At 42.2% G+C, this 21,061-nt stretch overlaps 1 protein-coding gene across 2 annotated transcripts in view; it reads left to right on the plus strand.

Moving 5' to 3' along the window:
* Window positions 1–21,061, plus strand: part of CDAN1 (codanin 1) — a 43,540-nt gene that overhangs the window by 719 nt on the left and 21,760 nt on the right. Inside the window, exons 2-13 of one of the 2 annotated variants that reach the window (XM_074955637.1) lie at window positions 5,328–6,055; window positions 7,315–7,368; window positions 8,402–8,626; window positions 9,396–9,589; window positions 10,120–10,239; window positions 12,373–12,451; window positions 12,935–13,055; window positions 14,074–14,183; window positions 14,901–14,990; window positions 17,433–17,508; window positions 19,746–19,954; window positions 20,825–20,939. In XM_074955637.1, the coding sequence (XP_074811738.1) occupies window positions 5,328–6,055; window positions 7,315–7,368; window positions 8,402–8,626; window positions 9,396–9,589; window positions 10,120–10,239; window positions 12,373–12,451; window positions 12,935–13,055; window positions 14,074–14,183; window positions 14,901–14,990; window positions 17,433–17,508; window positions 19,746–19,954; window positions 20,825–20,939 (2,121 nt within the window). The remainder of the gene's footprint in view (window positions 1–5,327; window positions 6,056–7,314; window positions 7,369–8,401; window positions 8,627–9,395; window positions 9,590–10,119; window positions 10,240–12,372; window positions 12,452–12,934; window positions 13,056–14,073; window positions 14,184–14,900; window positions 14,991–17,432; window positions 17,509–19,745; window positions 19,955–20,824; window positions 20,940–21,061) is intronic. The other variant, XM_074955638.1, reaches the window with a different exon arrangement.

Here is a 21,061-nt window from a genome sequence, read left to right on the forward strand (position 1 = left end):
GCCGTGCTCCTGTGTTAAGAGAAGAGTAGCTAAAGTTACGGTTTACGTTAATTAGGTACAGCTTTTTTTTTTTTTCTGGCAGTTTACAAGCCCTTGGTGTGACCCACAACAGTGCTTGGTGGTGGTTTTGGTCTGTAGCCGCTGAGGAAGGCTTGGCCGGGTGAAAGCTGAGCAGGGTGTCCAGATAAACTCAGCCTGAGCTACATATCCAAGTGTATTTACAGAACACTCGCCGAATTCTCTTGTAGTTCTGAAATGTGGCTATCGCTGTAGTTTGCGAGCTCCATCTACTGGTTTTGCAGCAAGCTGTTATCAAACGCTATTTTAAAGACACAGTTTATTAACACCCTCTCATCAACCTGATAAGTTAAGTGAGGTCTAGCTTAATTATTACTTGAATAGGAGACTTCCAACGAAATCCAGGATGCTGCAGGAAGAGAGTGGCAGTTTCATAGCACTGATCCCTCTGGGTTAGTCCTGAGTAATTGCTCCAGTGGAGTACTTGTGGGTACTGTGCTGCTGTCAGTGCTGTCTCATGCATGAGATTTAAAATGCTTCATTAAAATCTCTTGGCATTTTTCATAAGTTAGAGGTGGTAAACACTGTTTTTACCAAAGGCCACCTCAGGTAATTACACTATTTCTCTTAGCTTCCTGTCTAAAACTGTATAGCATTTAGTTGTATAGCATTGCTGCTGAGCAGGTGTCACTTTCTAATGCATCAGTTACTGTGAATCAAGGAGTAGCTGAATTTACGTTTGTGATGTGTTTGGAGTCTTTTTGGGAAGAAAAGTGCTGTATAAATCAGGGTGGATTTGATTTAAATCACTAGTCAGGAAGACACTATTTAATCATGGATTTCTACATAAAAGTGCATTCTTGGTTGTTAAAACCTTAATACATATTCTTCACAACTCAGAGATAGATGTAGGTTTCATTTTTAGAAGGTACACACTATACATTTTTAAAGTGATTTATTTTGAAAACTTTCCAGATTAGTTTTACAGCTATATCATAAAATGAATGATTGTTTGGTTATTTCATTTATCAAAGATAATTGAAGCTGATATTTATGAAGTCCTTGGGAGGTGAACTATCTCCAATTCAACAGGTTAATCATTAATATTTGGAGGATTTTCCTGCCATGCTGTATTAAGAGGAGAACATCACCAAACAGACATTTAAATTGTTTTATTTAACTAAAACATCACATTATGTATTCTGGATTTTTTTCTTCAACAGCAAACATAATATTTTAACAAAACAAGCATTTGAATTTTTGAATTTAGTTAAACATTAAAGTTTTTTAAAATCAGGTTTGTTTTGTTAAAATTGTTTTTAACTAAAATAGTTAAATTAAATTTAAAAAACAAAAATTCAATAGACTATGTCAGCCAGGTCAACATGAGAAACTTAAAATATTGGCTTCTGCAGCTAACTCAGTCATCTTCATTTTCCTGTTTATTGATAATCTGGAAAAGAAAAACAAGCTTTCTTGCTTTTTCAGGTCCCAAATGATTTCTCAATTTGTAATGAATTAGTCCAAAGGAAGAAAATATTCTTTTAACAGCAGTAGCTGCTTCTGCTGGTGTAGAAAGTGAGATTATCGCTTCAACAGTCTCTGATTCAAAGTGCTTAAGTGACCTCTACCAGTTCACTGGTGTGACTTTCTTTAAAACATCAGCAAATATATATTTCTTGAATGGTTCTAATTCCCAAACTGGGTCTCTTTTACGGCCTGCTGCCATTATTTAAAAACATTTTTGCTGTTAACAAGCATGTTCTCTCTGGAGACACACATCCACAGTTTGAGAACTGCAGAACTAAGTATATCTGATGTTTATCTTCTAGACTGAGCACTGAGTCCCATTGGGTAGATAGAAAGATTAACCTAAATAATCTATACAGAAGTCCCTGACACCCCATAAAATTGGGTCCCTAATCCATGAACTATTGGAACTCATTTACAAAACTTTTTCTAAACATTACATGAATTTATAATCCCTATTCCGTGATATATCTTTGAACTATAATGTATCTTAATTAAAACTATATTTAGATTGCTTTTTGAGGAAAAAACCTTTGTATCAAAAAAATCCAATTTAAATCTGATGTTTTTGATTTAAAAAAAAAATCATTGATTTTTATCCACCCTGGTATAAATGTAGTTTAATTATGTGATTGTAAATAAAAGGAGACACTATGGGAGAATAATCTATATCCTGTGGAAAAGAGGTCAAATCAAAAGACACTCACTGCAGTTTTGAAGAGAAGAAGAGAAAAAAAAAAAAAGCAAAGGGAAAGAGATAAAATTGAGAGATACTGTGAAGTCATTGTCGGTGCAGCTTTGCCAGCTAGAAGAATATTGCTTAAAAGGGAGATTTGAGGTCTAGATGCACTGAACTGGGAATCAGGAGACCTGGATTCTATCCCTGGCTCTCCCACTGCCTTGCTGTGTGATCTTGGGCAAATCATTTAATCTCTTGTCTTTTTCCTCGTACTTGTCTATTTGGGGCAGGAATGTCGTCTTGTACGTGTAGAGGGCCTAGTAGTGAGTCTTGGTTGGGGCCTCTTGGTTCTGTTGGAATACAAATAATAAATAAACGTTGGTTGTGAGCGATTGTGTTTTTGGGATTGTATTTGAGAACAGGCTTTGCACGTTATAGCATTTTCTGCTTAAGGACTTCAGTGTGCTTTACAAATATTAACTAACCCTCACAGCTGTCTCACTCATTAGGACACTACCCCTTTGAGGTAGACAAGTAATATTCGCATTTTCATACATTTTTAAGGCCAGAAGAGAGGATTCAATCATTTCGTCTGACCTCCTGTATATAACACAGACCTTAGAATTTCACCCAGTTACTCTTGCATTGTGAGTTCATTTTATAGGTGGGAAACCTGATTGTTTGACAGGGTAACTGTCTTGGTGAAATGTGAAGTCCTAGAATACATCAGGTGTGGTATTTCCAGTAGAGAGAGGGAAGTGTTAATATCCTTATATAAGGCACTGGTGACACCTCATCTGGAATACTGTGTGCAGTTCTAGTCTCCCATGTTTTAAGAAAGATGAATTCAAACTAGAACAGGTGCAGAGAAGGGCTACTAGGATGATCAGAGGAAGGGAAAACCTACCTTATGAGAAGAGACTTGAGGAGCTTGGCTTGTTTAGCCTAACCAAATGAAGGCTGAGAGGAGATATGATTGCTCTCTATACATACATCAGGGATAAATACCAGGGAGGGTGAGGAGTTAAGTGCCAGTGTTGACCCAAGAACAAATGAGTATAAATTGGTCATCAACAAGTTTAGGCTTGAAATTAGATGAAGTACAGGCATGGACTTTGTGATTTCCCGGGGGAGAGCTCGACCTCCCTGCTCTGCCCCAGATCCCACTGAGCACCCACTTTTTTTTTTTTTTGGTGGATGCTCCAGCCCCAGAGCTGGCACCTATGAGATGAAGTGAAGGAGGACTGAAGTTTTTTGAAGCAGGTTTCCGGTGGAGAGGGTAGTAAACCTAACTGGTTTCAAGGCTGAGCGTAAGTTTATGGTGGAGGGGATGGTATGAGACTGCTTACAATGGCTCATGGCCCATCTGTGACTGCTAGTAACAAATATCCCCATTGTCCAGAGATGGGACTAACTAGATGGGGAGGACTCACAGTTGCTACAGAGAATTCTTTCCCAGGTGTCTTGCTGATATGCTCATGGTTCAACTGATTGCCATATTTGGATTTGGGAAGGAATTTTCCCCTTGCTCAGATTGACAGAGACCCTGTTGGGCTTTTGCCTTCTTCTGCAGCATGAGGCACAGGTCACTTGCTGGTTTGAACTAGAGTAAATGGTGGATTCTGTGTAACTTGAAGTCTTTAAATGATTACTTGAGGATATCAGTAACTAAGTCAGAGGTTATGGATCTATTACAGGAGTGGGTGGTGAGGTTCTGTGTCCTGCGGTGTGTGGGAGGTCAGACTAGATCATGATGGAGGCTTCTGGCCTTAATATCTGAGTCTAAGGGCATTTAGCAAGTCTGCATCAGAGCTGATAAAAATCTAGGTCTGTTGACTCAGTTTTGTGGTCTAACTAGTAGAGACACTTTTGGAAAACAATGAACAGTGGAAAAGCACAGAGAGACTTTACAGATTTTTCTTATTTGAGCTGGAAACTGAAATTCATTTGCATTCTCAGCCAAATCTCCCGGCATGTGCTGCTTGAATGGCACATATATGAAGCAAAGGAAGATAGTAGTTCCACTGCCGCCTTTCTTAAGAAAAAGCTCCATAAAAATAAAGTACTTGCCGTCTTCTGAATTTCCTGCTTTCCATTTCACCAGGGTCTCACTTAGGGAAACAAAGCATTTCCTCTTTGGATAAGGCCTAAGAGAGGAGAGCACAAGTATGACAATGTGGTTGCCAGGTCTCAGTACAAAAAATAATTAGTATCCAAGAGAGTTCTTCTGGCAGTCTGTCAAACTTTGCCTAGTTCTATTGTGAGGAAAATAGAAATGTGATGCACTGAAAGAGCTGTGCGACTTTTTTTTACACTGCATACAAGGTTTTACAGTATTCTAATAATTTTAAAAAGCTGATGGTAGAATTCTCAGATAATTTACAGATCCTTTTAAGGATTATGTTCCCATGAAGATTTAAAATATATTAATGTTGCATTTTTATTTAGCTTTCTTGAATATTAGTTTTGTGCACCATAAAAGTTGCCGCATACTATATTTGGAGCTCTGTGATCTCACAAGTGAATAATATGACTTCATTAAAATGTAGTAAGAGCTTTTCTCTTCTGTTGTGTCTTGCACATGAGGATCTCAAAGCATTATATAAATAATCATTTATTTTTGGAGCACCTCCTGAGGAAGTAGATGGTATTAGTAGGTAACTGGAGCACAGAGAAGCTACAGGTTTAATAAATTGTCCACTAATTTTGTTTGCCTCAATTTTTGGTGCCCTACTTGAAACATTTTAAAGGGGCCTGCTTTTGAGGTGCTGATCACCCACAGCTCTCAATGACTCTAGCACCCACCACTGCACCTAAGCATTTCTGTAAGACAGGCCCCAATGGTTTCCAGCTGGGAAGGCAAAATTAGTGGCTGCTTTTGAAAAGTTGGGCCTGAGGAATAATTGTCAGACTAGGGAATTCTGTAGAACCAAGAACTCCTGAATCTGTTCCTTGCTGTAACTACTAGAGACACTCCCTCAACTTAAAAGTGTTAGAATCCATGATGATGGTGAATTTGTGCCCAGTATTTGAGAGAGAGAAACAGATTGGAGTAAGTCTACGGGTATCTTTATTAATGTTTTGTTCTCTTTCCTTGCAGGAGAACCATGTCCATGACAAGCTGGTACCTCATAAGTTGCTTCAGAAAGACTTTGTGCCTTTCCTGTTGAATTTTTTAAGGGAACAGACTAGTCAGATCTTGACCAATGGGCCCTCTACCCCTGCTAAAACCCCAAATTCTAAGACCCTCAGGAGCTCAGCTAGCCATGGGAACCAAAAGACAGGGTCAGAAAGGAGGATAGGCAACTCAGCAGGGTCATGCAGCAGCCGAATGCAGCTCTTTCCCCAGAGGACCCCTGCTAGCTCCTGCACCCCAGGTGCTAGTTTTCCCTCTTCTGCTGCATCAAGTGGCTCTTCTGCCTTTACTGGGTCAAGCTTGTCTGGCCCCAGCAGTGATTTCCCCAGCATGGTCCCCAGCACCAGCCCAAGCTTTGGTTGCAGCCCTGTGTTCAACCACAGTGAGAAACGTTCATCTCAGAAGGCCAATTTGGGCAGCTTCCTTATGCCCGCACCAGATGTCCAGCCAGTGAGGCGAGGCAGAAGAAAAGGCAACAGTTCTGCCAATGCCACTGGCCGGCAAGTGGCTCGGGACCTAGGGCGAAGCCTCACTGAAGAGGAGGATGGGAAGGGTGACAGCACGTCGTTGAGTGGCGGGAGGAGGAAACGGAGTGAGGTGGGTCCTACCTCAGCCAATTCCCCACCTGATCAGCTGAACCTCAACAACTTGGAGGAGTTCCCACCCATGAGTGCTGCTTCTGGCTTGACAAAGTAAGAGCAAGTCTTCCTTGTTGCACTCTTATTTTTCTGATCGTGCTGGCAGCATTGAGTACTGCAGGTTATTTCTTGGGAGCAGCTGACACTGTTATCTCACAGGTAATAATATATAGATGGTCTTATAACTGTCTCAGTTATGAATGTTTTGTAATAGATTGCAGGTTAGGGGGCTGTTGCTATGCTGTGCAGTCTCTGTTTTTCAACTCGCCATGCTTCCTTCTCCCCAGTATCCTTCTGAGGCTCCTCTAGGGGCTCATTTTCATTGGGAAATCTTACCATTAAACAGAGTTGTGAAGAGTTGAGACAGTGGTGATGTGATGCTGAGCACACCTTTGTCCTTGTTTGCCATGATCAGTGAGTCACAGTCAGTCAGCATTATCTTGACTCTACAGTTGTATTTAAACATGATAGGATTTTATACTGAGGGTAAGCCCTAAATGTCTCTTCTACTTTGCTGCGGCTGTCTGGAACAGCTGCCAGGATGGCAAACAGGCATTCTGCGACCTCTGGTGGCAACAGCATTGGCAGGTGAGGCATCATATGTCCTCTGGCTCTGTGGTGCCAGTTAGAGGGAAGTGGGTCTCCTGTGGTAATGGGCTGGGTTGGCATGTGGGTTCTGTTTAGTTCTTGAAGTGCATGAGTTTCCCCTGGTTGCTAATGATTTTTCCTAGCTGGGCTGGCGAAGGGTGCAGCTCTTCCTTGTGGTACATGCTGTTGGTCTCTCTCTCTCTTTTTTTAAATGAAAGCTAAGATTCACTGCTAGGTCTCAATAAAGGAGAAATCGGGCCCCTTTAAGGTCTCATGTTTGCCACCTAAAATCACTTCTGAAAATTTAGGTCATGGCAATCTGCAGGAATCTGAAGGATGTGTGATTCTGAAAGTCTCCTCTTCAGATCAAGGCAGGGGCTTCTGCGGTTAGACTTAGCTGAATGTAATGTAGGTCTGGTCCACTAATCTTACCCACCTTAACTCTCCTTCCCTTTAGTAGACCTCAGAGTTCATAGGTTCAGAATTCCTAATAGATGCTACAGTAGCTGATGCACAGCTCTCCATAACACAATGTAGGCTACCAGAGTTCTCTTCCTGTGAATCAGTGGTCTTTCTCCCTGCTCTCTGTCCAGGACGTATAGTTACAGTTGAATCTGTACTTAGCAATTCCTGTTAGGCCTGGTCTACACTGAGGTAATACTCATTTTCTCTTTCTCTCCTCTCCCCCGCCCCCCCCCACCCTACCCCCATTAACCACCTTTCAGGAAGAGTCAAGCTTCTGCTGCTTGGTCTGTGCAGTGGCACCAACCAGTTCTAAAGTGAGTTAATTGAAGTGATTTTAGAGCTGGTTAGAACTCTTGGTTCTCCTGAGAAATAGGGTCCCACATGGAGGGTGGGGATTTAAAGATGGGAAATCCTTATGATGCTCTGTGAGATGGCTTTGACTTGCAGGATATAATGCATTTCCATCACAAGCAGTAAGTTTGAAATTGCAGAGTATGTGACTGATGTGAAAAGTGTGAGGAGACAAGTCAAATATAAGACTGGAAGTAACAGTATAAGTAGTCTTGTGAGGTCCCTAGCAGCTAACATGTAGCAGGCAGCAGATTCATTGGGAAAAGATGTCAGTTGTAGACCACTGATTTTTATCATAATTTCTACATTTCGTTTAAAACGACATATTACTGTTCTATGGAGCCTTTTCCCCAAGAATCTTACAGCACTTTACAAATCTTATGCCTCATTGTCACCCTTGTGAGGTGGGTAAGCAGTATTATATGGATAGATAAACTGAGGCGCAGAGAGATTAGGATTTGTCCAGGTTACAAAGCAGGTTGGTGGCAGAGGCAAGAATAGAAATGTGGGAGTCCTGACTTGTAGTGGCCAAAGAGGGTCACTGGGTCATGCTTTCATGAACATTTTGGGACTATATGATGAACTGATGAGCAGCCAGAACTTGGTATATCCTAGGTTAGCAGTCTGACAATGTAGGACAAGTGGGGTAGATAAGTTGAGTAGTATCCATTTTTTTCATCCATTTTCCCCCATAGTGATCATAGTTAATTTTAAGTCACAGCAGTGGAGTAGCAGGAAATACATTGTACTTCATCAGGATCGTTGAAGTCTATATTTGTAGGATGTACCCACTCTTTGTCTAGTGGCCCGGGGCACAATCAGCTACCCTGCCAGATGCGATTAGAGTTGCACTGTATCTTGATTCTCTCTTTCCTTATCAATTTTACATTGGCATCAAAATCCTCTGAAAGAGTTGGATGGATTTGACTGCTATTTTCTCTCTTGATGATCCGTTTATGCTTCATTTAAGTGAAAGCCTCTCTTAAATTGTTTCAGCAAAAGCAAGCCATCAAGACGAATCAACCCAACTCCAGTGAGTGCTGAGCGCTCCCACTCAAAACCTAAGATGTGTTTCACTTCCACGCCAGTCAGCCAGTCTCCAGCTGCTCGGTTTCCGTCTGGGACCAGGCTTGAGACCTTTGCTGCCATCCACGAAGGGAACGTTACCTCCATAAGAGGGAGCAGCCTTCAAGAGGAGAGGGAGATGCTGAAGAAAGAAAGGTACAGTATGAACAGGGATGGGGACACATCTGCAGGGGTTCATACTGCTCCCTTTATTAGGACATTGCCAATAAGAAGCTGTAAATTAACAGAAAATATCCAGACAAGATACTAGTTGTTTGATTAAAAAAATTGACCTAAAAGCAGATGAAAATGAATGTAGTATCAGACTAACAAGTTTTCAAATTCAGCCTTCACTCTTCACTTAAAGATGTGCTTCTACTCTGCAAAGCGACTCTGGCATCATATTGGTCCTGGATTTATTGTATTTCAGTTACTCCTTATTGCATTAATGCAAAGTTCTGTGGGTCAGACTGCACCCTCAAGCATACCTATGTAATACCATTGTCTTCAGATGATGCTCTGTTTTACCTATGCAAACTTGCTGAAAGCTAGTAGGGTGCGCACAGGTGTAATGCGGTAACTATCACCCCCTTTTAGGAAATGGAAAGCTATAGGACAGAGAAGTTGAGTGACTTGCCTGAGGTCACACTCTGAGCCATGGCAGATTTAGAATTCGAACCCAGTTCTCTTGAATTCCAGTTCTGTGCCTTAACCACAAGACACTATTTTGTCATTAGGCAGAAAATGGGTGAATTAAGTAATTTAACCCATCTCCTGTGTGGAAACTGCATTAGATTCTGTAAATGTTGTGATCAATTCTTGTAGGAATCCCAGAAAACCATACACCAAAGAAGAAAACTTCCTGTGTTGAATGTGGTGTGTGTCATCTTCAGTTCCTCTGTAAGTCATTGACTTTGAATTTCAGATGCAAGTTGCTGCACCAAACATCTTCTCCTGCAGGCCTGTCTCTGGATCCCAGTACACCTTCCAAGCCTAATTACAGTTGGAGTGGAAGCCTTGCTACTGATGGTCAGCTAGTGACCTCTGCAGATCTCAGTAAAGTTTCCTGCAAGAAACAGCTGGAACAGCTGGCTCAGCTCTATTCATCTTGTATAGCAGGTAAAGAACTGGGAGTAGTGAGATGACCATGGTGTGGAATACCACCTTTAAATACTTACTATTTCCAGAGTGCACCAATGACTTATAATACAAGTGAGTGCTGCCTGGAAAAATAAACAGAGACCTCCCTCCTACTCAAGAGTATATCCACCCCTAACTGGACAGAAGTCTAAAAAATGAGATGGGCCCTACACAATTCCCTGAACCCCTCAGTAGACTCAAACTGTATTGGCCCAACTGGAAATGTGAATATTAGAGGCCAGGACTCTTCCCTGACAATGCTCGTTAGGTTGAAGTGGTTTATAAGATGTTTTAAGCTGTTACCCATGGTTTAACTTTTGGGGGAATGGAGGTAAAACGCTTTCTATAATGCACCTACCCAAATGCGCATGGCTGCATATCAGCATTGTTGAGTCCTGTATGGATCAGCTGAGACTATAAGCTTGAGATTTGATTATCTTTGTTATCTTGATTTATTAACATAGACTAATGCTGAGTATTTAGCCATTTTATGTCACTCCCTCTTCCAGAAAACCTGGTTCCAAATATTTTCCTGGAGCTCTTCTTTGTCCTGCAGCTGCTAACATCCAAGGGAACAACTTCTTCGGAAGATGGTGAGAATGACGTGGAATTCAATCAAGGATGTAAAGGTCAGCAATGCTCTTGAATGGAGACTAGGTTGTTCCCAGGCCTGGTAATGGGATACAGAGCATATCATCTCTGATTCATGGGGTTCAAATCGAGCTTCAGGGAATTAGTGACCAAAAGTCATTACACTGAAGACTTCTGAGGCCTGCATGAAGTGAATTAGCATGTCTCAGTGAGTGGTGTGGAATATGGCATTCAGGTAGTGAACAAATAAAGAGCCCTAAAAGCTTAGTTACTACAAAAAGACGAGTGTCTACCCTTGATCTTGTATAACCCTCCTTTTGATATCAGGGAATGCTCCACTATGGAGTGAAGGGGGTATTTAGCCTGAAGCCTATAGACCAGGCTGCCAAATTAGTTTGATATTTGGAATGAATAGGTGTTTTATAATCTAATAGGCTATTGAAAACCAGGTTATGGTAGCTCACTGTTATTGTCTAAGAACTCCATATTTACCCACTAAAATGAATTTTCAGAGAGAAGAGTGATTCACCAGATTTCCTCCTCCCATCAGTTCCTTCAAAACCAGAAATACTGTTGAACCCATTGTAAGTTTAAGGTCTAATTCTGCCTAGGGACACATGTGCAGTTCCCATCAGTGGGAGTTGTACACAGGTTTATGGCAAATTTGGACCTTACACTAAGCTAGTCAGCAGCTTGATTTCTGGATAAGGTATACAAGAGTGACTTCCAGCTGAGAATAGCTCCTGGTGTCTGTTAGAAAAACGCTCCATTTTTGGCTGCTGTTATTGTTCTGTGACCTACAGATCCGAAGAACCCCAGTTGGTCTTGACTTCGGTAGCACAGTGCACCCCAGCCGTTGGCTGGAGGAGTCTAATAATTGGTTGTATTTGCTCGACGTTTTGGCGCACAGTTAGCAGTCTGTGGACATAATGCTGCCAATGTGTTCACCCTGTTCCAAATCAGTTTTGATTGATTGTTTCATCAAGGAGGGGATGGGTAGAATCCCATTGATGCTGTCCCAGGAGTCCACATCTGTCTTGTAAGGGCTCACTCCTGCAACCCCTGTACGTGTCTAACTCCCATTGACATCAGCGGAAATTCCATTACTTCTAGGATTGACCCTTAAGAGAAAAGCAGCCTCTTGTCCAAGGCTGAGATTTAAGGAGTTAACATGAACTCTGATCTAGGTGATTGCCCACTGCTAACTAGGAAAGGTGGATAATTTTGTCAAACAAGAACACTGGTAGTTATACCGATTAAAATAAGAATGGCCAAACTGGGTCAGACCATGGTCCATCTAGCCCAGTATCCTGTCTTCCAACAGTGGCCAATGCCAGGTGCTTCAGAGGGAATGAACAGAACAGGTAATTATCAAGTGATCCACCGTGTCACCCATTCCTAGCTTCCGGCAAACAGAGGCTTGGGATACCATCCCTGCCCATCCTGGCTAATAGCGAGTGGTGGACCTATCCTCCATGAACTTATCTAGTTCTTTTTTGAACCCTGCTATAGTCTTGGTCTTCACAACATCTTCTGGCAAAGAGTTCCACAGGTTGACTGTGTTGTATGAAGAAATACTTCCTTTTGTTTGTTTTAAACCTGCTGCCTATTAATTTCATTTGGTGACCCCTAATTCTTGTGTTATGAGAAGGAGTAAATAACACTTGCTTATTTACTTTCTCCATACCAGTCATGATTTTATAGACTTCTATCATATCCCTCCTTTGTTGTCTCTTTTCCAAGCTGAAAAGTCGCAGTTTTATTAATCTCTTCTCATGTGGAAGCTGTTTCAGAGCCCTAATCATTTTTGTTGCCTTTTTCTGTACCTTTTCCAATTCCAATTATCTTTTTTGAGATGGGGTGACCAGATCTGCACACAATAGTGGCAATCAAATATCAGGCTTCAGGGCAAGCTCCAGATAATTGCCACAGAGGTCAGGAAGAATCCTCCCCTCTCATGCAACATTGCACAGTTGGCCAACTATGTTAGAATGGGGTCTTTTTAAGGGGGTGTTTTGCCTTCATGTGACATGTCAGGTAATGGGCACTGATGGACCAATGATGTGACTGGGTTTGGTAATTCCTACATCCCTCTCAGTTAATTGCTTTAGATTTTTCTATTTAGCTTCTGAATTTTCCACCAATTGTTGTTAAATGCTATTTGTTTTCAGATGCAGTAGAGCGGCAGCATTTTCGAAATGTACACAACTGTGTTTACTTTGCTGTGCAGGTCTTGGATTGTCAGTTTGAGTAAGTTGAACCTTTCTCTGGGTATAGGTGGGTTGTGTGAGAGGGGGAGAGCGCGCGCATCTGAATTTCATTGAGGTCATTTTAGGGGCATGGTGTTGAGTAATTTACACAATGTCACACACTGAGTTAATGACTCGGTTGAATTAGAAAACTAGGACCTTTCTTTGTGGTGGTCTCTACACCATTATAAGTGTCCCCACAGGGAAATGGTGGGTTATGAGGTAACACATCCAAACTGCAGTTGGAATGTGGTGGGACTGATGTTTTGCTTCAGATGCCACCAGAACAGGAAAAACTCAGTGGACTTTTTCCTTCATGTCACCTCCGTGTGACTATGGCATTTGCAGTGTGTCCTGTTGATGCCAGTAGGATCCAGATTCCAGGTGGCTAGTGGTTAAACCTGTGTGTTTTTTGTAAAATAAGTGTACACTTTATTTAGATTTGCTCCCTCAATGTTGTGTTCTGTGTGTGGTCTCTTCGCAGAATTATTTCTCATTTAGAGAAGGGAACATTGAAACTTTTGGCTGAGAATGAGCGGATTGCATCCTTTTCCCCTGGCTTGCATGAGAGGCTTATGAAAGCTTATGAGAGCAGCACAGCCAAGGTAAAAAATGAATAGTCCTTAGAAAGTTGAATGTATGAAATTCCAAGGGGTTCCCAGTAATATGCTTGCCTATCGCTCCCCTGCCACAGTCAGTTTGATGATTGATATCAAATCCTGTTCATCCTGCTCTGGGGCTTCATTTTTCAATTTCTTTGGAGACTATGTTAAAACCACCGTTTCCTGTCCAGATTGAGCCTGTGCATTGCTAGGGCCAATGAGCTGTAGCTGGGAATTCCTTTTACTAACTTGTTTTGCAATTAGGATGAAATCCTGACTCCATTGAAGTCTGTGGCCAAACTCCCAGTGAATTCAGGGGGGCCAGGATTTCACTCTTACCCTTTTCCCTGTGGTGAGTCTGGAGGTAGGAAGATAGTGGATATGGCACTGGACTGTGACGCCGGAGGCTTATGTTCATTTCACAGCTCAGCTACAAATTTCCTGTGTTGTTTTGGGCAAAACACTTAATCTACTCTGTGCCTCTGTCCCCAATCTATTTAAAAAAAAAAAAAATAGAATATGGGGTTGTACTTTCCTTCCTGAAAGCAGTGTTGTGGGGATAAAATCAACTGGTGATTGTAAAGTGCTCATGTGATGAGGGCCATATAGATAGAGGTAGCAGCTGTGATGAAGCTGTTTTACTGATTTTAAGGGATTCTCTTTCAGAAGAGGGGAGGAGAAATGATGACATGGGAATCGCCAGCTGTCACTCTCACCTTCTCAGAATCCCTGTGTTGAGTTGACATGCATTAAATGATTGCACAGGACTCTTTCTCCAGGGCATGTGCCTGCTAGTTCTGTTCTGGTCTCAGAAAGTTCCTCAAAAGCGATAGGAGATGCCCCTTTACCATCCTACTGAGTGACTGTCTGTGCCTTTTCTGCACTAGTGCTGACCAGCAGTTACTCATTAGTGGTTCGGAAATTGTTAGTGTCTGAACAGCATGACTGTGGTAATACCTAAGATAACGTTCAAAATCAGAGAATTTCATTATACTAATGGACTCTGTTATATGTTCAATAGGTGTCCCTCCTGCTGCCTTCATCTGTCCAGTCCGTTTCTTTCCAGCCAGAAACAGACAATCGTTCTAACTTTCCAAGTGACAGGGCTTTTCATATATTTAAGAAGCAAAGGTAAATGTCCTCCAGTTTTAGTGTGTGTGTGTGTGTGTATGGGGGGGATTATGTTCTATCCATGGATGTGAACAATTGGATGCCATAGCATCCAGTTATACTGCATATATACAGCATAGTGGGGATAGACCTGGGGATGTTCTGCTCTAAGAACACAGGCCTTTAGTATTTACAGGGATAAGGACTTAATCTCTTTAAACAATGAAAGCCTAAATTCTGCAGAAGTTGTTGACGTGCCAGTACAGCACAATCCAGTGCTGGTTCAGTTCAGCCTTTGGAGCTACTCCTTTCTGTCTCTTCTGTTTTGTGGTGGGAGAGTAAGGGAGCGCCTCCTGTCGACTTGTTCTCTTTTTCACGTAGAAGTAATTTCATATGGTTCCTATTCTCTTTGCTTCATTGAGGGATCCACCACACAGGTTCATCTGCTTATCTGACCCCTACTCTGTCTAATAATGGGATGGGTGTCTTGGTTATAATGCCTGAGCTCAGGCAGAGCACCTGTCAGTGGTGGGCTGCAGATTGAAACTAATAAGCTCAGTGGTGCTGGTCACTGCTGCAAAAGGTAGGATACATGGGGCTTTGGAGATGTGACTTTTATTCAGTCTGGAGTATATTCCATGAGGGTGTATCTTGTGAACTATTGGCTGGGAATCTGTTGCTATTGGTTCAGAGACTGAAGGCCCAGGACTTGATGTGTTTGCATCTTTTGTTCAATAGGGACATCTTTTATGAATTGCTGCGTGAGTGGGAGGATAACCGTGAAAAACCAGGCTGGGACTTTGAAAGAGTTCTGGGCAACAGGATCAGGTAGGAGACTGGTGCTGGAGCTCTGGTTTGCTAATGGGAAATCAAGTAAAAACTTATTTTTGTCCCTGAAGCCAGTAGATGCATAGAGCCAATTATAAAGAAGATGTTGCATTACAGTCTCATGTTTTGGAGCAGAATAGACTCAGACTTTAAGTTCAGAAAGGACCATTGTGATCGAGTCCAGTAGTTCTCAAACTTTTGTACTGGTGACCCCTTTCACATAGCAAGCCTCTGAGTGTGGGACCCCCCCCCCAAATTAAAAACACTTTTTAACATATTTAACACCATTATAAATGCTGGGTGCAAAGCAGGGTTTGGGGTGGAGGCTGACAGCTCGTGATCCCACATGTAATAACCTCGCAACCCCCTGAGGGGTCCTGACCCCCAGTTTGAGAACCCCGATCTAGTCTCACTGACCTCCTGCACATGGCAGACGACAGAACTTCACCCACCCACTTCTGAAATAGACCCCTAACCTCTGGCTGAGTTACTGAAGTCCTCAAATCATGGCTTAAAGACTTCAAGTTACAGAGAATTCACCATTTGCACTAATTTACACCTTCAAGTGACCCCTGCCCCATGCTGCAGAGGAAGGCAACTTGCGCCCCCCAGGCCTAGGGTCTCTGCCAATCTGACCTGGGGGAAAATTCCTTCCCAACCCCAAATATGGCCATCAGTTAGACCCTGAGCATGTAGGCCAGACCCACCAACCAGACACCTGGGAAAGAATTCTCTGTAATAACTCAGAGCCCTCCCCATCTAGTGTCCCGTCTCCAGCCATTGGGGATTAAATCTTTGCCTAATTTCAAGCCTAAACTTGTTGTTGGCTAGTTTATATTCATTGTTCTTGTGTCCACGTTGGCACTTAATTAAATAACTCCTCTCCCTCCCTGGTATTTATCCCTCTGACAGATTTATAGAGAGTAATCATATCTCCCCTCAGCTGCCTTTGTTAGGCTAAACAAGCCTACAGTCTTCTCTCAAAAGGTAGGTTTTCCTTTCCTCTGATCATCCTAGTAGCCCTTTTCTGCACCTCTTCCAGTCTGAATTCCTCTTAAACATGGGAGAAGAGAACTGCACACACTACTCCAATGAGGTCTCACAAGTTCCTTGTATAATGGTACTGACACTTCCCTGCCTCTACTAGAAATACCTCTCCTGATTCATCCTAGGTCTGCATTAGCCTTTTTCACGGCCACATCACATTGTCGTAGTCATCCAGTGAGCAACTAATACACCCAGGTCTTTCTCCTCCTCTGTTCCTTCTAACTGATAAGTCCACATCTTATAGCAAAAATTCTTGTTGTTAGTCCCTAAACGCACAACTTTGCACTATTAAATTTCATTCCATTTCTATTACTCCATTTACAAGGTCATCCAGATCTTCTGGTATGATATTCTGATCCTCCTCCGTATTGGCAATACCTCCCAACTTTGTGTCATCTACAAATTTTATTAGTGTGCACTCATTTTTTGTGCCAACATCAGTAATAGAACTGTTAAATAAGATTGGTCCCAAGACTGATCCCTGAGGCACTCCACTAGTAACATCCCTCCAGCCTCACAGTTCACCTTTCAATGTGACACTTTGTAGTCTCCCCTTTAACCAGTTCCTTATCCACCTTTCAATTCTCATATTAAGCCCTGTCATCTCCAATTTAACTAATAATTTCCCATCTGGAACTGTATCAGATGCTTTACTGAAATCCAAGTAGATTAGATCTACTGCATTTCCTTTGTCTGAAAAATTAGTTATCTTTTCAAAGAAGGAGATCAGGTTGGTCTGGCACGATCCACCTTTTGTAAAAAAATATTGTGTTTTATCCCAATTACTGTTCACCTCAATGTCCTTAACTACTTCCTCTTTCAGAATTTGTTCCAAGACCTTGCATACAGTTGAGGGCAAACTAAGAGGCCTGTAGTTTCCTGGGTCACTTTTTTCTCTTCCTTAAAAATAGGAACACTGTTAGCAATTCTTCAGTCATAGGGTATGACCCTCAAGCTTACAGATTCATTAAACATTCTTGCTATTGGGTTTGCAATTTCATGTGCCACTTTTAATATTCTTGGATAGAGATTATCTGGGGCCCTTGATTTAGTCCCATTAAATTGTTTGCGTTTAACTATCACCTCGGATGTGGTCATTTCTACTTTCACATCTTCGTTGTCATTAGTCACCCTGCCACTACCCCTAAACTTTTCATTAACCTCATTAAAAACTGAGGCAAATATTTAAGTGTTGGGCCATGCCTAGATAATCTTTAATCTCCACCCCATCCTCAGTGTTTAGCGGTCCCACTTCTTCTTTCCTTGTGTTCTTATTTATATGGCATTGGAAGGCATTGGTTTTTAAAGAAATCACCTTGTGCTTCTGCTATAGCTGTATATAGACTCTGTTTTGACTGGCTCTTTTTGGTTTTAGCGGTTTGTTTTGTTTCCCAGGGCTATGATGAATCACCTCACAGCAGCCTATAATCACAGCCACTTTGCCAGGCTCTTTCAGAAACAGCTTATCCAGGTAAATAACTTATTGTATTTTCCATAAACAGAGCAGTTTTGCTAAGCAAAATGCCTATAGCAAAATGTAACCTAGTATTTATACATTTGTACATGTACTTTTTGCTGTAATTGAATCTTTGCTGAGTGAATGGAATTATTTGAGGGGGTGGGGAGAATGGATATCTCAAAGGAATAATTTTATCAGTTCAAATCTAGCACAGATTGGTAGAAAACTACCATTATCTAATGACTTCTGAATGGGCTATGTAAAATAAGTTTGTTCCCAGTATAGTTCCCAATCAGCATGTGTCCATACCAGAATGGACAGACATACCAGGGAATTAATGGATGATGGAGATTGGATTACTTAATCTTTTCTACTTTAGAGATGATTCTTGCCAGGTTTGTGGCACGCTAATAGGGCTGCATATTGAGCTTTGACTACAAAGGGCTTTGGTCTCATCAGCTGTTCACCTGGGACATTTTACCAGCAATAAAAATTCACACATTTGGAAATTTAAAAAAAATGTTTAGACATTGATGTGTATCTGATTCAGACTTGCCAGTTATGTTCGTTGTTTTTCTCAGTGGAATTAATTGTTGTTGCTGGATCCTGGTCTGGATATGATGGCCCTGATTTTGGCTTGTTTATGCCTGGAAGGAGACCCGATGCTGTTTGAAGCATTATTGTTGTTCTATCTAATTTTTTTTGCCTACTGTTGTTCCAAGTAATGTGTGAGAGCATTGTAAGTGAGAGAAAGTAGAGAGAATTTTCTGTTTGTTTGCTTTGTGTGTAGTATTTCCATTTCTGATCCTGTATAGTTGGTCAGTTTCCCTTGTTTGCGGGGGGGGGGGGGGGTCTCCTTTCACACAGCACTATAGAGAGAGAGATTTAAAAAAAAATCTAAACCCACAAAAAATTGTCAGAGGCTTGGGCAGGAGTAGTACCTGAAACTACTTGCATTGCATATTTTGAAATCAATGTCCCTTTAGGTTGGGATTTTCAAAGGAGACTAAGGGAATTAGATGCCCAGTTTGCAAATTGGGCACATAACTCTCTTAGTCACCTTTGAAAATCCTACCTTTTAAGTGTATTTCTAATCTGAAAAGACTGTAAAAATGTCTTCATCTTATTCTGCAGATGTGCTCCCTGTGTGTCTCCACAATTGTCATCTGCTGACTTTAGTGAGCAAAATACGGTTTTACTGATCTTTACTTCTGTTAGCCTTGCAGAACCATCATAGCTAAGAGACTGGGATCATCAAAAAAGGTGTTAATTAAGTTCCAATTGCAAAGCCAGATTTCTCCCTCAGTTACATCTTTGCATTCCTATTGAACACTGTAGGGTTCATAGGTGTAACTAAAGACTTAAGTTGAAAATGTTTTGTCTGCAATGAGGTATGGGTGTAACTGACCAGAACTTGGCCTGCTGGACCTGTGCGATTTGTGATATCCGAGCAGGAAGGAATCTAACTTGACTCTCAGAGCCCAGGGTGTGTTTGCAGGGTTAGCAGTTGTAAAAGGATTTTCCTTTGTAAACTTGAGCACGTTCAGTTTAGAATTATTTAGACGCAATAAATGTTAACCTCACCATATTGTATTTTAAGGTGTTTACTTCTCAGCGTGGTGCCAGGATTTCAAGTTGCATCCTTGAGATGCCTCGGTACCTGATTAGTTCTGAGGGCTTGAAAACCTCTTCCTTTGAGTGCTGAGCCATAGCTCTCTGTGTGGATGAGCCACTGCAAATAATACTTAAAATCTGTGAAACACTGTGAAAGACCACAGAGTCTGGTCCAGGAACATGCAGTAGATGACAGTGAGAAGTAGCACAGTCTTAAATAGTCCTGATCCCTGAGCGGTGGACTAAACCATGGACGACTGAACTCTGATTCATGCAGGTTGTACAGTTATCCTTGGTATTTATATTCTCTATGTAATAGGAAGCCAGGCTGGCCCAGCAGCCTAGGGTCCTAGTGTTAATGTGTGGCATCTGGATTCCATTCCTGAGACCACTAGGCCGGGAGGGTAGCATGTTGGCCTTGTATGCTTTTCCATGTGTTCTGCCCTCCCTTGACTGGCTGAAGGAGATAGCATTCATGGGCTTTATAGGGAGCCACATCCAGTTCCTTGCACTGGATAGAAAGCTCCTCCATCAAAAGTCTTTTTATGGGACAGAGAGTGGGTGGGGCAAGATATCCAAGAGAAAAGAAAACCTTTATAAATTTCCCATCTCCCTCCTTTTTCCCCCTCCTGAAGATGTGTAAAGGTCCTATTGGTGGTGGCACAAGTTGGGGAGATACCCCAGACCAGGATGTCCTTAATATGCTGGGTTCCGATAACCTGAGCCGGCTGAAGAGGCTACAGGAGAGATTTGTCGTTCCTCAGAGCATCAGAGGGCCCTGCCCGCCCCCTGCCTTCCCAGGGTGCCAGCAGTTCTTCAGGGACTTCATTCTCAGTGCAGGAAGGTTAGCTGCATATCACTGCTTATGCCTCGGCTAAGTTTGGATGGTGGTTGGCTAATACCACTGGCTTGTGCTGCAGTTGGGGAGTCAACTCAGAAACTGGTCTTGGAACTCCAGCTCTTCGGGACAGTAGAGCCCAAGTGGGGACGTTTTCAAACTCTGAAGAAGGTTGCGATTTGCACTGTCCATTAAGTAGTCCTGACTGGCATAGTTACCAAGTTGCTCTTGTATCCACTGGCCCAATCTATCTTCTTCTCCTAAGAGCTACATCAGGCTAGTTCCTAGTTAGCTTACTACAGAATCAAACTGAATGTCTTGCCAGAGGGGGTCATTGTTTCCTAATACCACGAGGTAATGCAACAGCGAACAGCAGGAGCTCTGCACAGCTGAATTGTTCCTTACAGGGTGGTGGTGGTCAGTGCCCTGCGGTGGAGTGTGAGGCTGCTCTATGGTTAGCCTTTCATGTTCCACAGCATAGATTCAGATCTCCCTTAGACTGCAAATGAAATGGGTTTAGGGACCTCAGTCTCATCTGTAAATGTTTAGCCACATCATTAGAACCAGCATGCTGTTGGAGAATAAGGGGAGTCTCTGTTCCAGAGAGGCCCAAGATTAGAATGGAAAAGGTCGTTAGTCAATGTTGAGGTTGGTTAGTGCACTGACAGAGCTGTGTGGCGAGACTTGCATGGAGTCTGCCCAGGCTCTGCCTGGCTGTTAGACACTGCTATTCTTGGCCACACAATGCACTTGGAGCTCCTCCCTTAAATGAGTTGATGTTTTGTATCGGCCGTCCCCAACTTCAGTGATTAAGGCTTAAATGTTAGTTGAGATTCCACTGCTATTTTCAGTCTGATTTTTCATCTTTTGCTGAAGCTACCAGTTCAACCAGCACCTGATGGATAGCCTGTGTCTAAAAATACTTGAGCTGGATGGCCTTACTTTGGTAGAGCACGAACCTAGTGATGGGGAGGCAGATATGGATGAACAGGTAAGTAATATGTTCCAGACATCTGCTAAGAACTTGTTCATCGGATCAGTCCGAGAGCTGGTTCATGATGAGTTTCCTAGTTGCTACAGTGATATAAAAAGACTTGTTTAAAATCCATTTAT

The sequence above is a fragment of the Natator depressus genome, chromosome 6, assembly GCF_965152275.1.
Source record: "Natator depressus isolate rNatDep1 chromosome 6, rNatDep2.hap1, whole genome shotgun sequence".
NCBI lineage: Eukaryota > Metazoa > Chordata > Testudines > Cheloniidae > Natator > Natator depressus.